This window comes from Periophthalmus magnuspinnatus, chromosome 11, assembly GCF_009829125.3.
Source record: "Periophthalmus magnuspinnatus isolate fPerMag1 chromosome 11, fPerMag1.2.pri, whole genome shotgun sequence".
Lineage (NCBI taxonomy): Eukaryota > Metazoa > Chordata > Actinopteri > Gobiiformes > Gobiidae > Periophthalmus > Periophthalmus magnuspinnatus.
The window spans coordinates 6333335-6347643 of NC_047136.2; the positions used below are offsets into that span (position 1 = coordinate 6333335).

At 38.9% G+C, this 14309-nt stretch overlaps 1 protein-coding gene across 1 annotated transcript; it reads right to left on the reverse strand.

Annotated features, from left to right (window-relative positions):
- Nucleotides 1-212: 212 nt before the first annotated feature.
- Nucleotides 213-11835, reverse strand: ptp4a2b (protein tyrosine phosphatase 4A2b). The gene is made up of 7 exons (XM_033975546.2): nucleotides 11686-11835; nucleotides 3337-3621; nucleotides 2906-3014; nucleotides 2739-2831; nucleotides 2530-2660; nucleotides 1539-1613; nucleotides 213-1217 (listed from the first exon to the last, which is right to left on the reverse strand). The coding sequence occupies exons 2-7, from the start codon at nucleotides 3339-3341 to the stop codon at nucleotides 1106-1108; spliced, it is 525 nt and encodes a 174-aa protein (XP_033831437.1). The 5' UTR covers nucleotides 3342-3621; nucleotides 11686-11835; the 3' UTR covers nucleotides 213-1105.
- Nucleotides 11836-14309: the final 2474 nt, after the last annotated feature.

Consider the following 14309-nt stretch of genomic DNA (forward strand, 5'->3'; position numbering starts at 1 on the left):
TTACCAGCAGCAGCTGTGAGTCATTTCTCAGTAGCGCGGTGTCCTGTGTCTTCCACGTGGTGCTGAGTCATTTGCGCTATTGAAAAGGCCACGAACAGTTTGCTTTGACTGACATGTCTACTGAGAACACCCTATCAGGGGAAACGTGTCAACACCAAGGGCACGGTGACAAGGTGGATTCTAGGATTTGGGAAAGAAAATCTCCAGAGTCGTTTTTAATGAGTTTTATTTATATTTAAAGAACCAATACGAATTCAGGGTGTTTTTCAAAATGGGTACAATGATACAAAATTGACCATGTTCTTTCAGCTTTGTCCCATCTTTCAGTTTAGATCCTAGGCAATATTTGAACCACTTTGAATATGCATGAGAACTCCTACTGTCACAGAAATGGCAAACAAGTACCTGCTTTCCCTGCGTGGATGGCAGCAGGGCTTTTGGTCTATTCACTGAGGTGAGGGGACAGATTATTGCACTCAAATGAAATACATGGCTCTTTAGAAAACTGAACAAGGTGATCGCCCCTGTTCTACTTTTGATAGCCACAAATATCATAGTGAATAAATATTGAGACATTTAAACTCTGTGAACCTTTAAGTAAGAGTGGCAAAGAGTGACAAAAAAAAACATTACTGCATTTCACGTGAACCTTGACCTCGTGTACCAAACCCACCTGGAAATGACAATATTGAAAATGTTCTGAAAAAAGTACATAATTTTAGCCAAATCACAGTCCATAATCAGATCAAACAAAAGATAAAATATTCAATGTCACGATCATCAATATTTGTGTAAAAAGTAAAAATCCATAAAAATGAAAAAGTATCCAATGATTACAATTGAAAAGGAACAGGATGGTCTCGAGTAGAGTATTATAGTGGCCCATGGTTGAAAATACTGGTGTGCTTTGACCTTCCATTCATTGGTTCAGCTGGTGGGTGCCCAGATCTGGATGCATTGCATTCACTTGCTTTTTTTTTCTCTGATCGATAAACCATGTCTCAGTGTTAACAAATCACAATAATTACTGACAGCACTCTTTACTGGTCTCCCATATCGTGGAAGATTACCAACTAAAGGCATGGAAAGCTGCAGCGCGCGCAGCTTACTGCACACAGCAGTGTTGGCCGTTAGTATCCTTGAATCGCAGACGCATCTTGGACCTGTACTTCTCCAGGTACAGGAGCTGTTTGGAGTTGAAGGCTCCACGTCTTTTCCTGAAAAAGAAAATCAATAGTAGAAATTTCATTTTTTTTTTTGCAGTTTCTACAGTACTGTGCATGCCCATACATTATATATTTTATACCACATGATATCTAAAGATTCATTTAACCATTCACTATCTTATAAAGTACAGTACATTTTCGAAGCTCATTCTTTCAGTCATGTGGTAAATGGGATCATGTGATGTCAGACTTGTCAGACCAACAAGCTTGTGTATATTAAATGGGATTTAATGACTTGTATACATGTAGACATAATTTAGTGACATGTTTCTATTCTCTGTATGTGATGCATATTCACACAGTGATACGTACTGTCTTATGAACTGCACAGCGTCCTCATACTTCATTCCACTTTCGATGAGGGCTAAGGCCACCAGGACTGGAGCTCTGCAGCACGGAGCAGTGAAGTGGCAGAAAGAATCAAAGGAGCAGACAAGGAGAGCACAGGATTAAATGCCAAGGTTCACATAGCTGTAGTAATAATGTACGAGGGGCTGGGGCTCTAAACCTGGGAAAGAGGCCTGGGAAATCTACAGGGGGCCGCCACACCACTGTTGCCCTGGGGCACAGCTCTGCACTCTGCGCACACACCTAAAGTTTCAGATGCCTCTCTCACAGAATGTGCGAAAGATAAACAAACTGTGTCTATCTAAACTCTATTGTCACAACACTTAGAGCTACGGCTTTAAAATATTTGCAACAAAAGAATGCATGTAAACATACCAGTAAATTCAAGTCTAACCAAATTCTTTAATTAAAGAATCTTTGGAATGCCATGATTCAAAATGTCACATGTTAAAAAGCCACATGCATTTCTAGGAATTTTCGGAAAGGCACCCCCACTCTGAGATCTTCATCTTTGTCGTGCCAAAAGTGGCCTGTTCTTTACTATACTACAGATTACACAAACAATATTCATCTGATCAACAAGAGGAACAACACATGCAAATACATTTCCCTTTCCCCTAAAGTCTAACAGTAACTGTCAACTCATAACACCCTGAACACTCAAGCATGTCAGCGCACTAGTCACATTATGAGTTCATATTCAAATTAAAACTATTTACCAGAAAGGACAAACAGTAGCCATAACCTTCAAGGCAGAGAGAATTCTTAAATATGATTTTTTTTTTTTTTTATTTAAGTTTGAGCTGTTTAAAAAAATCAGGCGTGATGTTGCAGCTCAATAATAGTGATAGTGTATATGTATATGTATATATATATAAAACATCATTGTGATTGTTGTATTTAAAAAAAAAAGAAAAAAGAAAAAAAAACAAACAAAAACCTGACAGGGTCTCACCGGCCAAGTCCAGCCACACAGTGCACGGCGACGCAGCAGCCAGGCTCCTCTCGAAACTTTGTGTTGAGCAACTTCAACCAGTCGTCTACAATTTGGGTGGGAGGGGGCGCGCCATCATCGAAGGGCCAGTCCTGAATCACAGAATGACATTTAAAAAGTGACACCTTCATTATATTTAGCCCAGTTACAAAGCAGTGAAGAATTCTTACCAGGACTTGGATTCCCTCCTTCTCTATTGGAGCTTTATCATAAGTGGCTTCACAAACTCTAACCAGCGTGTTCACCTCAAACTTTTTCAGCTCCTAAGGACAAAGAGGACATCTGTTTGGGACAAAGTTCATGATTTAAGTTTTTCCAAAAGGTTTGAGAGATGTACCTCGGTGAACTTGTTGAGCGTAGCGTTGGTGGGGTTATGGGTGATCAGGAACCTCATGCACTCGCTTTTAATCTCGACTGCAGCGGGGCGGTTCATGTTGGCGAGACGGCTTAAAAAACAATTACAATACAATATTCTTACAAAATACAACGCAACTTTTTGGCTCAGAACTCAGCAACAAAAAAAAAAACTATAGATGCAGTTAAGTGTAGGGTTGAATAAATAATAAAAATGACAACACGTGGAAGGATCGATCAAAGAGGTCAACAGTTACTTTAACTAAAAAGGGATGGTGAGCACACAAGGAGAACGAGAACAGAAGCTAGTCCACTGCACGTCGGGATGAACAAGATGAAATTAAATTAGGAAACTAAACAAAAAATGAAAAAAAGAAAAAAGAAAAACACTATCCAGGCGTCCAATCAAGTTACCCCATTCAGGAGAGCTGTTTTGTGATTGGCTGTTAGGCGAGAAAGTGGATAAGTTCAGGTCTGTTCGTATTGGTCGTTTGGTGACAGGGCAGTGCTGTCAGGCCGTGGAGGACTACGCGGTATCCCAGGAGCACGTTGGAGGCAGCGTCAGGGGGGTTTCTGGGTAGCGTAGTCCCTGAAGAAGTGGCGGCCGGTTCACTTCTCCGCAGACGTGAGGTGCTGTGCCTGGCAGAACTCTCGGCTCACACACGCCATATAGGTGCGGCTCAAGTCGGAACGGAAACCCTGCGGAACAAAGGAAGCGATTATGAGCAACATGCTTTTGAAATCAACATTTATACACACAATCAAATAGCATTTAGTTATTGATAGCCACCTGTAGATGAGGCGTATGAAAAAACAGCACAGGGGAAGTGCTCTGCTAAAAGCAGACCTTCTGAAATAACCAGTTGTTGCCAATTTCAGTAATCGCTTTTAGTGAATTTTATTGCATTAGAAAGTTCAGTGTTTATTTCTGGCACAGAATTCCATTTTTATTTTAAACAGAGAGACAAGATTTCCACCAGGCCATTGGCCTGAGCTGGAAATGTTCACGTGAACCACTTCTTCCACCTGCTTTTCTTCTCTTAAAAGCTCTCATTCATTTTGAGTACAAAACATGACCTATGCAAAACATTTCATAAATGAAAGTTTTGAAGTTCTTCTGCTAAATAAACAACCATAACGAGAAACAGTAAAGATATGTATGTGGCCCTACTACTTTATCCACCCACTGGGCCAAACTGGACTAACTTTTCTGAGTGGTTTGTTGCCCAACAGCCTTCTTCTGAAAACATTCAGAATGTCTGCGGTGTCTGTGTGAGCTGCAGGTAGAGTCTGCCCTCTCCTTGACATGGCCGCCACATACTGGCTGGAGCCGCTTCAGTGTGAGAGCGAGGAGAGGGGGAGAGAAGGAGAGGGGGAGAGCACAGAGAGCAGACAGAGAGCAGAGAGTGGAGAGAGGAGGAGGAGTAGGGCAAAGGACACAGAGCAGAACATGGAAGGTGTGAGCGGAGAGTGCGGAGGAGGAGGAGTGGACTTTAGCACTATGCCAGCGCCACAGTCACAAGCTCAGGATTACAGGCGGCACAGCTTCAAACAGCCTGGGCTTTTGTGGCCTTTTCTGCTGCCTCATACACACGCCATGACAATTCACTGACTACTCTTGTATGGTATACGCCAATACAAAGACTCTTAACTTGCAAGTCACAAGAACAAACATCAACCTGTTCGTCAAGTCTTTTTTTTTTTCTCAGGGTAGTGTTGTCACAATAATAACATCTCAAATGTCATTTCATTAAAGAATTCACTCAATGCTATGTGCAGATTATGATGCCACTATGAAGATGACTTAAAATAATTATTATATATATATATATATATATATATATATATATATATATATATATATATATATATATATACATACATACACACTCATGAATATATTCATATTCATGGGTTTTAACTTCCTGTTATTTGCAACATTGGCAACTTTTTCCCTTTGAAAAGATACACTGTGGTTTAAAATGTTTATCGCTATGGCAACGATCCTGATTTTTGAATAGATTTTAGTAGTAAAAAAACCAAAAAACCAAAAAAAAAAAGCAAAACAAAATTTGCAATAAAAAAGCAATTAGCAAAGGTTTAAATGATTTGTTTTTATTTTGAATGAGCTCTTAAACAGATCTTCAAAAGACAATAGAAAGGTTTTGGAGCACACTGTTGGGATGCCATGCAAATCGACCCACTTTGCAAACTGCCACAGACACAACCAAAGCTCGACCAAAGCCTGACCAAATTCAAAGTTTCATGTCTTTAATAATATACATCTGTACAACCAACTACAGAGGAAGTCTTATGAAGCAACTTCAGCAAACAAAAGAGCTTTCCCGCAGCTCCGAGCACACACTTCATTCACTCGCTCTGTAAATACGGTGTGAAAGGGAGTGGTTAGTGCCTGACTTCATATGTGCAAAAACTACCAAACAGCCTAAATAAACTAGAAAAAGAAACAATAATAAAAAGATACTAGGACTGTCCCAGGAGTCATGCAGAGGAGGGGAGGGAGTAACTCTGTGATAAGGTCACAGCAGTATCTCACTACAGGGAGGAGAGTGGTGTAAACCTAAAAATGTGATAGTGAAGTCTGCCGTGACAGTGGGCAACTTAACATGACAAAGCTTATCTGAAAATCTACTACGCAAGTCTGCAGTTGAAATGAGGTGAGAAAGGGAGTACGCGAGAATTATTAGATCGTGGGCCATATCAGGAACTGTAGTGCTATAATTATAATGTTATCTGGAAGGGAGGGGCTAGTAGTAAAGTAAAATGAATAAACATTAAACCAAATCAAATGTAATACAATTCTGATACAAAGTAGAGTGAAGGAGAAGTGAGACCGGAGGCATTTGATGTTAAGAGGAACACTGGCTGCTCTGCTCTAGATAAAAGTGCCATAGACCCTCACCCCACATACAACCTGCTGCACTTAGTGTCAAGTATTGGATCTGTACACTCTAAGATTACTAAAGTACATAATGTAAATGTGAGTAAAGGACATGGTAGTTTATAGTCCTGGGTTGGGTGCTTCAGTTTCCCAAGAGGCCAATATGTCCCTATAAAAAGAGTCTCAGTGGGTTTTTCTGCTTAAATAAAAACACTTGGGCCCACTTTGACTTTGTCCATTAAATTAACTTGTAGTGGTTAAATTTGTCAAATATAGGACTGTCACAATAACACATTTGAAGTGTGATATATTGCTTAAGTAAATATAGCAGAATTATCCCCAAAACAGTATTCTAAATGTACAAAATTGTTAAAACACACAAACTGAACACTTGAGTTGAGTATAAGTTTATAATTCAAAGCTCATATCTAAACTATACAATACAAATACAGACACAATACTTAAGTCTCATCTTAGTACCTAAAAATAAGCAAAAATTTCACACTAGTAAAAAGAAAAAGTCACCATGATAAATATTGACCCTCAAACATTATTGTTCCATCCATCAGTCAATATAGGATTTATGGTGACAGGCCTATAAATAAATGACCTGAATATTCAACCCGTCTTGACTACAGTTGCTGCATACAACAAGCATCTGTGGAATTAAAAGGCAAAAATATTAGGTTTAAACTAAGCAAAAAGAAATGTCAAAAATGTGTGTACTTGCAACATAAGCTACAAGTTTTCTACACAGAAGCACAATGCCTGACGTAACAAACCAGTCCATCACCACTGACATAGTTTACAGCAGTGGTTCCCAAAGAGGGGCTCCCCAGACACACACAGCCCCAAGTTAGAAAATGGTGGCGCCCTGCTTTTGAGCAAGTTCCAAATTTGGAAACTCTCATATTGACGTTTCCCTGTGGCTGTCCACTACTGCCTCCAGTGCAGTGGCTGAGCCTCTGCACTAATAAATCTGCCATTATGTTCTTCTGTTATGCTAATGTCGCTAATGTCTGGACAGAGCTCATGACAGCAAAATGGAAATGCTGATATATAAAAATTGTTGTAATAAAACTGTCCAGGTTAGCAAATTTATTTCACTGGGTCCACATTACGTCTGATTATAATAGGTTCATCGTTTCCATTACATGTATATTTATTACTGTAAATTAATTGCACACTCCAAACTTGACGAATGGAACACAAAAAAAAAACACTGATTCAAAGTCCAACCTCTGAACCATATACATTTGGTTTAGCTCGTTTGTTATATTACAAAATGAGCCAAATTGAGAAAACCTGAAATATTAATTATACTAACTATAATAAAAGAATGGAGCGCCCCAGACGTGAAGCCTTCTCCTGTTCTGGCACTGTCATAGCCTTGGGAAGAAGATACTCTAAAGTGTGTGGACTCAGAGTGGCCCCATGCTTTGTTGAGCGGGTTCTGATAACCTGCCACCTGTGTGCTTCCTGGAATGTTAGAAAGAGCAGGTCCGCTACAGGCTTCACTCAAAAGGCTTCTCACGACTACACCGCCTCGCCAGTACAGGGAGTGTTATGTGACAAAGTGACAAAATTTACACACCTTTTTATTAGGTTTTCTCTCTATGAAAAAGAATGACCCATTGTGATTCAACATTAAACAACCGCTTTTGTACAGCACGAGCTCTAGCTTGCGTCAGTTGGGTGACCTGCAGCATAGCCACATATCGGTGCGTCTCATGACATGCAACGATTCATGTTACGTCAATGCGCTGACAATGGCCTGTAGGTTTCTAACGGATTTATAGAACAACCCAGGACCAATACTGTGTGACTAACTGTGTTTCAGTGGTGAGTCTCACTCTCAGCTGTTAAGAGCCAGTGACCTGTGGGATTTTCTTCTGTTGTACAACTCACACACTTTTCACACCTGCTTTCTCCATATGGCACTGAACGGAGCACAGCAGAAGGGCCGCTTATCAGAAAATGTGCAGCATCTGAGCAAGCACAGATAGAGTATCAAAACCTCGGATAGAGAGGCAGTTCACTGGGTACAAGGACTGAATGTTTAAGGTCAGACTTGGGGTTCGACAAATTAGCAAATAAATCTATAATAGGGTCTAGAAAACCATTTAACATAGTCTAACTGTAACACACAACCTCTAATCACTATAGTGCCAAGTGCATAAAACTGCCAACATGTCAGTTTAGAATATCACAGGATCAGCACTAACCACACTTTTACCAAGAACTAGTGTACAAAGAAGTTAGTGATCAGCAAAAAGGGTTATAGCATCACAGTTAACACCCAAATTACTGCTTTCTGCACCATGCAATTACTTTGTCATGTAAACAAAATAATACCCACCCTCACCTGATCAGAGCTGAAAGGTTCGACCAGGTAAAGCCCTTCCACTTTGAACAACAACCTGTGATGCCTGTTGCTACAGCCCCAGTCTTGGAGCATCTCTGGATTATTGCAGCGCTGTGGCAACAACAGTAAACAAACAGCAGGCCAATGAGAACTGGAGTAATTAAGCCACTCAGCACGCAGCAAGGTGCTCCAGAGACCTAATACACATGAGGGGTTGGTTTATGATCTTAAAACACACACCGGTGTTAAGGAAAGAAGTGTCCAAGACCTGATGTCTGGTGACGAACAGACCAAACAAACAGGTCTGCCCTACCTCCCTGTCCGGACTAGAGCGGCCGGCTGCCAGGACATTACAACAAAGGTGCTCCCGTCCCCCGGTAACCTTCCATGTCGCTGTGCGCTCTGGGCTCACATTTCACACTCCCAGTAACCAAGCCTGAGGACTTCCACGTTTGTCACATTAGCCGGCTCTATGCGGCTCACGGGTCGTTAGAGAGTACAAAACATTGTAAAACATCATTGTAGAAGTATGTCTAGGCATTTCATTTGACCATAAAGCATTGTGGTTCTTAACATACCAGAGATCTTTTCCTAGAGCTGCAGCCTACGTGTGAGTTCAACACAAGAGTGAGTTATAACATGCAACATAGAAGACTGTCATGACAATTACATCGACTTAACGTTTAATATATGAAAGAATTATGGAGCTCAATATTTATTGTATGTACATTTTCTTTATCTATTTTTGCCATTTTTATGTAACAACATAACACTTGAGTTGAAAAAGTAACTTCTATGGCAAATTACTGGTTCATTCTGTTGCAGCTCAGTCCTTTAAATGAAACAGTACATTTTAAAATATGTTTACTGAGATTATACTGCTTTGTGTCGGAGGTATAAAGTAGTATCAATATTATCGTTTATCACAGTATTTCTCTGTAGCTATATATCGTGTTTCAAAATGTGTTATAGTGACAGGCCTAACTGTTAAAATATTCAGTCTATTATTTACTATATACTCCATATAGATGGAATTGTCTTAAGACAAACATATGGTGCTCTCAGTAAGGAGCAGTATAATAGTCGTCTAAGCTTTGCCTTGATTTGCCTATCCATTTGGGTCAAGTTGTCAACAACCAACTCGATAAAACATTCCAAGACATGAGTAGAATTTCCATTGGATCATTTACATGTCAAAGGACTCACAGGTTATAGGAGTGTCACTGGCCGCTGAATGAAACGTTGGTCAGCTGGTCACGATGACAAATGTTAAAGCATGATATATTGCTGAAGAAAATATAGACGATAAATGATAATACTGAAACTCATTTAGGCCATTGACACAAAAACCCTGAAGTAGAATTATCCCCAAAAACTATTGTATTTTTTAACCATATTATACAAATTGCAATAAATAAACAACAGAATTAAACACTTAAGTATTTAGTTTGTACCTATAAAGTCATAGAAATAATTCATTCAACCCTCTACTGCTCAAATCTTATTGTAGCACAGAAAACTAACTAAAAAGTTCCACACTAGTGCAAAAAAAAGGAACAACGATAAAAATGATTGTTACATCGATCATGCACTGAACAATAACTCAATATAGTAATTATCTTGACAGGCTTAAGCTTTGGAACATACTAACTGAAGGCAGGCGCCATCGGCCACGCGAGTCCAAGCGGTGCCATTCAGAGTTAGGCCTGTAATATAGCTCACCACAGGCAATTTAGGTCACCTGGCTCTGAGTCACCAGAAGGAATGTGTAATTAGCTTACCTGTTGCACCAGTTACTCATTCACTCACAGTAGTAGGAGGGGCCACTGTTACTCATTTGTAGTAAATAGCGATTAAAAAGTTTTAAGTTGAACAGAGAAGACTTTTGGAAGGTCATAAATTGAAAAGTGAGAGCCATGGGAACGTGGTGTGGCCTTCGGTGTCACAGCTGCTTCAGCCTACTTCCTCTCCATGTGGGTTTCCTTCTATCAGTTGAAACCACATTAATCGCTGGATACAAGGCTAAATCATGAGCAACCTTTATTCTAGTTCAACATGACATCAATGTAACTGTAAGCTAAAAATTGTGTGTCAAAAGTAGGCCTGTCATGATGGTTACCATATCGACTCAATATATGAAAGCTGGAATATATTTTGGGTCTCAGTAGTTACTGTATGTACATTTTCTTTGCAATAGTGTGGACCCTTTTGTCATTTTTAAGTAATAACATAATATTTTAGATGCAGAGAGTAGAATACATAACTTCTTTTGTTAATCATTAGTTCACTCTACTGTTTATTTATGGCAGCTCTTTTTAATGATACAGTCTATTTACAAAATGAGTACCAGCCTGCTTTGTGTAAGTGTCATAAAGTAGTTTCAATCTTATCATTTACCGCAATATCTCGGTGTAGCAATATATCGTGCTAGAACACAAAACCGATACATAATAATACATAATAGTGATCATAATCAGTAATACGTGTAAGCATGAAGTAATGTCACAAAAGATGATAATTACAATAAATAACAGCGCAACACAGAAGATGGATTATGCAAATATTGATGACGACATACGTGAAAAGACAATATAGAAAACGGCAATATGAAATGAGTAATAACAGACAGTATCCAAACCCAAGTACAGGTTTATTCTATTAATAGTATCGTTCATATTTGCCATAGAGCAGGTATCAAGGGGTTAGTCATAGTCACGCATATGTTAACTATGTGTGCACGATCACAGGGCGGAAATGTGTTCAGCTCAGATTACGATTTAGCTTTAAAAACACACGGTAAACGACTTAAAACACAACATGATCACGCCCACGAGTTATAAATTACAAAGCCAAGTCGTGTGGTGTGTTTTCCATGTCCGAGGTTGTCTAAATGTTAACCCCAGGTCCGGATAACACATTACCTGGAGTGTGATCAGGGGCATGCTACTGTCTCACCGGGCGCATTCTCACCAGCGGCTAGCAAGGGCTCTGTGCTCAACAAAACACGGATATTTTGATCAAATAATGACACAATTAATCTCGTTAGATGTCAGAATTCCTACACAAACACAAAGCCTGTCCTTTTCCCCACGCTTTTATCTATAAACTGAAGCTTTTTGGCCCTGGAGGGAAGCTAGCGTAGCGCCTAACTAGCTAGCATGCTAACTGAAAAGATAGCAACAACTCGTTTATAATAAGCTTATAACAATCTCTTTATAGACGCAGACAGCGATGTTAAGGATGTAGTAAATGGGTCAGCACAGTTCTGTACATGAACACGAGAAAAACAAAGACGATGACAGGGTTTGTAATAGGCCAAGTACTTCGCGTTATATTCAGTTTAAACCGCAACTTTCGCGTCTCGCCCCTTGTGTTGGTCCAAACGGCGAAAAGCAACTTTTACCCACTGGGCTTTGTAGCGTTTACACTGTTAACTCACGATTTAAACAACGCTATTACAGAGTCCTAACAGTTCTTTAGAGTTTTGGTTACTTACAAAGAGCAGACTGAACATTGAAATCCCGTGACTACCCCGAAGAAAGTGGAGGGAGTGTAGAAAGCGATGTCAGGTCGCCTTTTTGTTCCTCTTCAATGTGGCAGCCTCGCTTCTCGTTGGAGGTCGGAATCTGTTGTTGGGGAGGAGCCTCGCCGTCAGTTTGACCAAACCTTTACGTTCTGTCGGAAATGGGAGTTTCAGACTAGTGTAACGTGGTTAACTGATACAGTTGTCAAAAATGAAAACACTACAACTTTCCCATCTCTTTTTAATCATACTAATTATATTAAAATATTACTATTAACTAGTGGCCTAAAACTTACTGAAATACAATAATAACCCAATGTATTTTCACTATACGTGTTACTGTTCGGATTTGAATACAGTCCCTCAAACGTAGCGCGGGGCAGTTGTCGTCAGTTCGACGTAAGACGGATCCGGGTGTATGATGACAGCTCACCATGGTGACGATAGTTCCAGAAAATAACTGGACTGAAAACCAAGCAAACCCCACGGGGCTGGCATGAGATCATCACGGAACCTGATTCTCACAGATAAAATATTATATATAATATAATAGATATTTCTTCAATAGACATAGAATAGTAACAGATGACAGAATGCATTAGTTATATTTTCTTTACTGATAATTAGGCCATGTATGGATTCATTAGACATGGAATAAGGGTTATTAAAGGTCTAACCTCAATCTTGGAATTCCATCTCCCTCTAGTGTTTGTTTCTGGAATGAGACGAATCAGGTGAACGCAATTTAAGAAAAGAACAAGGACAGGCCTGTTCCAGGTATTTCATGTTATTGGCTCCTTTGGAAATTAAGGCGAAGTATTTCTGAGAAACGGTTATGGAAAGGAGTGGTCCATTCTAAAGGAGTAGTACATTTGTGTAGTAAAAAAAAAACACCAACATAAAATGATATTTTCTTGGCAAGAGCATATAATTGAAAGTCTCACACAAACATGAGGGATGTAATTTATTGATATGATACTAATACAATCAAGTACTGCAGATTTTGTAAATGCAGACAAGTGTCTGTAATCAAAGAGTGCATTTTTAAAAACTATTGCTTGGAGTGCAATAGGTAATAACACATTGTATGCTGATAAATGGTAGCCTACATTACACAAACAAAACTTCACAAATAATCCTTCACAAACAACGCTTTAGTGCTAAGTACAAGTTGTAATGCTTTTTATGTATCATTGCTGTATTAAATATTTGTACGTTCCAAGCTTCGGTGGTCATGTGACATCCCTGTTAAATTATAATTTTGTATAAATACATCTTCATCAGTTTCATGTGCAAATGGGAATAACTGTTTGTATTTATTTAAATCAAACAAATATCCCTTAAACCAAAGTAAGATTTTTTCTGATTTACTTTTATATTTTTATTTTGAAAAATGATAAAAACTGACACTTTCTGCAAACAAGTGACATTGTCTATGAAAACATAAAATAGGAGTACATCTACAGTTTCAAATAGCCTACATCACTATCTTATGTTCAAAATGTAAGTTGTCAAAATGGCAACATACAGCACAGACATAATAATGTTTCAACAGCCTTCTCTGTGCTCATTAGGACAAACGCTCATATAACATGTCAAATAAATGCGAATACTGGTTTGATTTTACAAAGCTTTTTCTTATTTACAGAAGGTTTAGCAAGCGACACAGACTTGTGGTCCTTCAGATTGGACTGAATACATTCATTCTGACTGAAAGGGTCTTTTATAATTATGTTCCATTAATACAGTGTTGAGGAATTAGTTGTAATGAAATAGTCATTATGGAAATGTCTACTACAGACACATTATTTTGTATTTATTTTGCCACTGGGGCAGACGGAACGATGTTTATGGTTTTATTCCATGGAAATTAACAAATAGTCTAATATCCCTGTTCCAGAACAACACTTTACAAATACGAAGTAGCTACCTGCAAGCTTTACCTAATCCCTTTACCTATTAAGAGTAAACCCAGGTTCATCTTCACTAACTACAGTTCATGTTTACACAGATGTCCCATTAAAGGTTAAACAATAATCCTGTTATGGACACCATAAATATGTATGTATGAGGATGCAGCAATACACATGAAGATGAAGATACAAAAATTGCAAAATCTTTTGAATTTTAACCTTGTAGAGCTCTTAGTAATTGTTATTATGTATTAAGTATTGCTTTGCATCGCTAATCACTCTTTAGGGATTTCTTACCTAAACTTGTATGTAGTGCACACTACAGTAACTGTATGGATCCTGCTGTTTTCTATTCAAAAAGTAGCAAAATCAGCTTCTTATTTAAGAAGGGAATGACTGCAGCCAAAGAAACCAATCATGCCCTTAAGTCCGAATTGTGTTGCTCTTGTGGTGTCAGAGGATGCGGGCGAGATGTGCAGTCACATGGGAGTGCCTGTTACTAGCACATTACAAAGTTAGATAATTGACAGTCAGAAAACACAAACATCAATGACAACATCACATCATTCAATGTCAAAACATCAAAAATCTGACAATATAATTATTAAAAATATCACAAGAATCTAAAAAACACAATACAACACACACTTAAAGACACTAATGCCGAAATTCAGAATGGAACTC

Excerpts from the sequence above, each read along its gene's own strand:
- ptp4a2b (XM_033975546.2), bottom strand. Across the intron at positions 2,832-2,905 it reads CGCTCAACAAGTTCACCGAG|GAGCTGAAAAAGTTTGAGGT; the intron begins GTACATCTCTCA and ends CTTTGTCCTTAG. Across the intron at positions 1,614-2,529 it reads TGTGTGGCTGGACTTGGCCG|AGCTCCAGTCCTGGTGGCCT; the intron begins GTGAGACCCTGT and ends TCCGTGCTGCAG.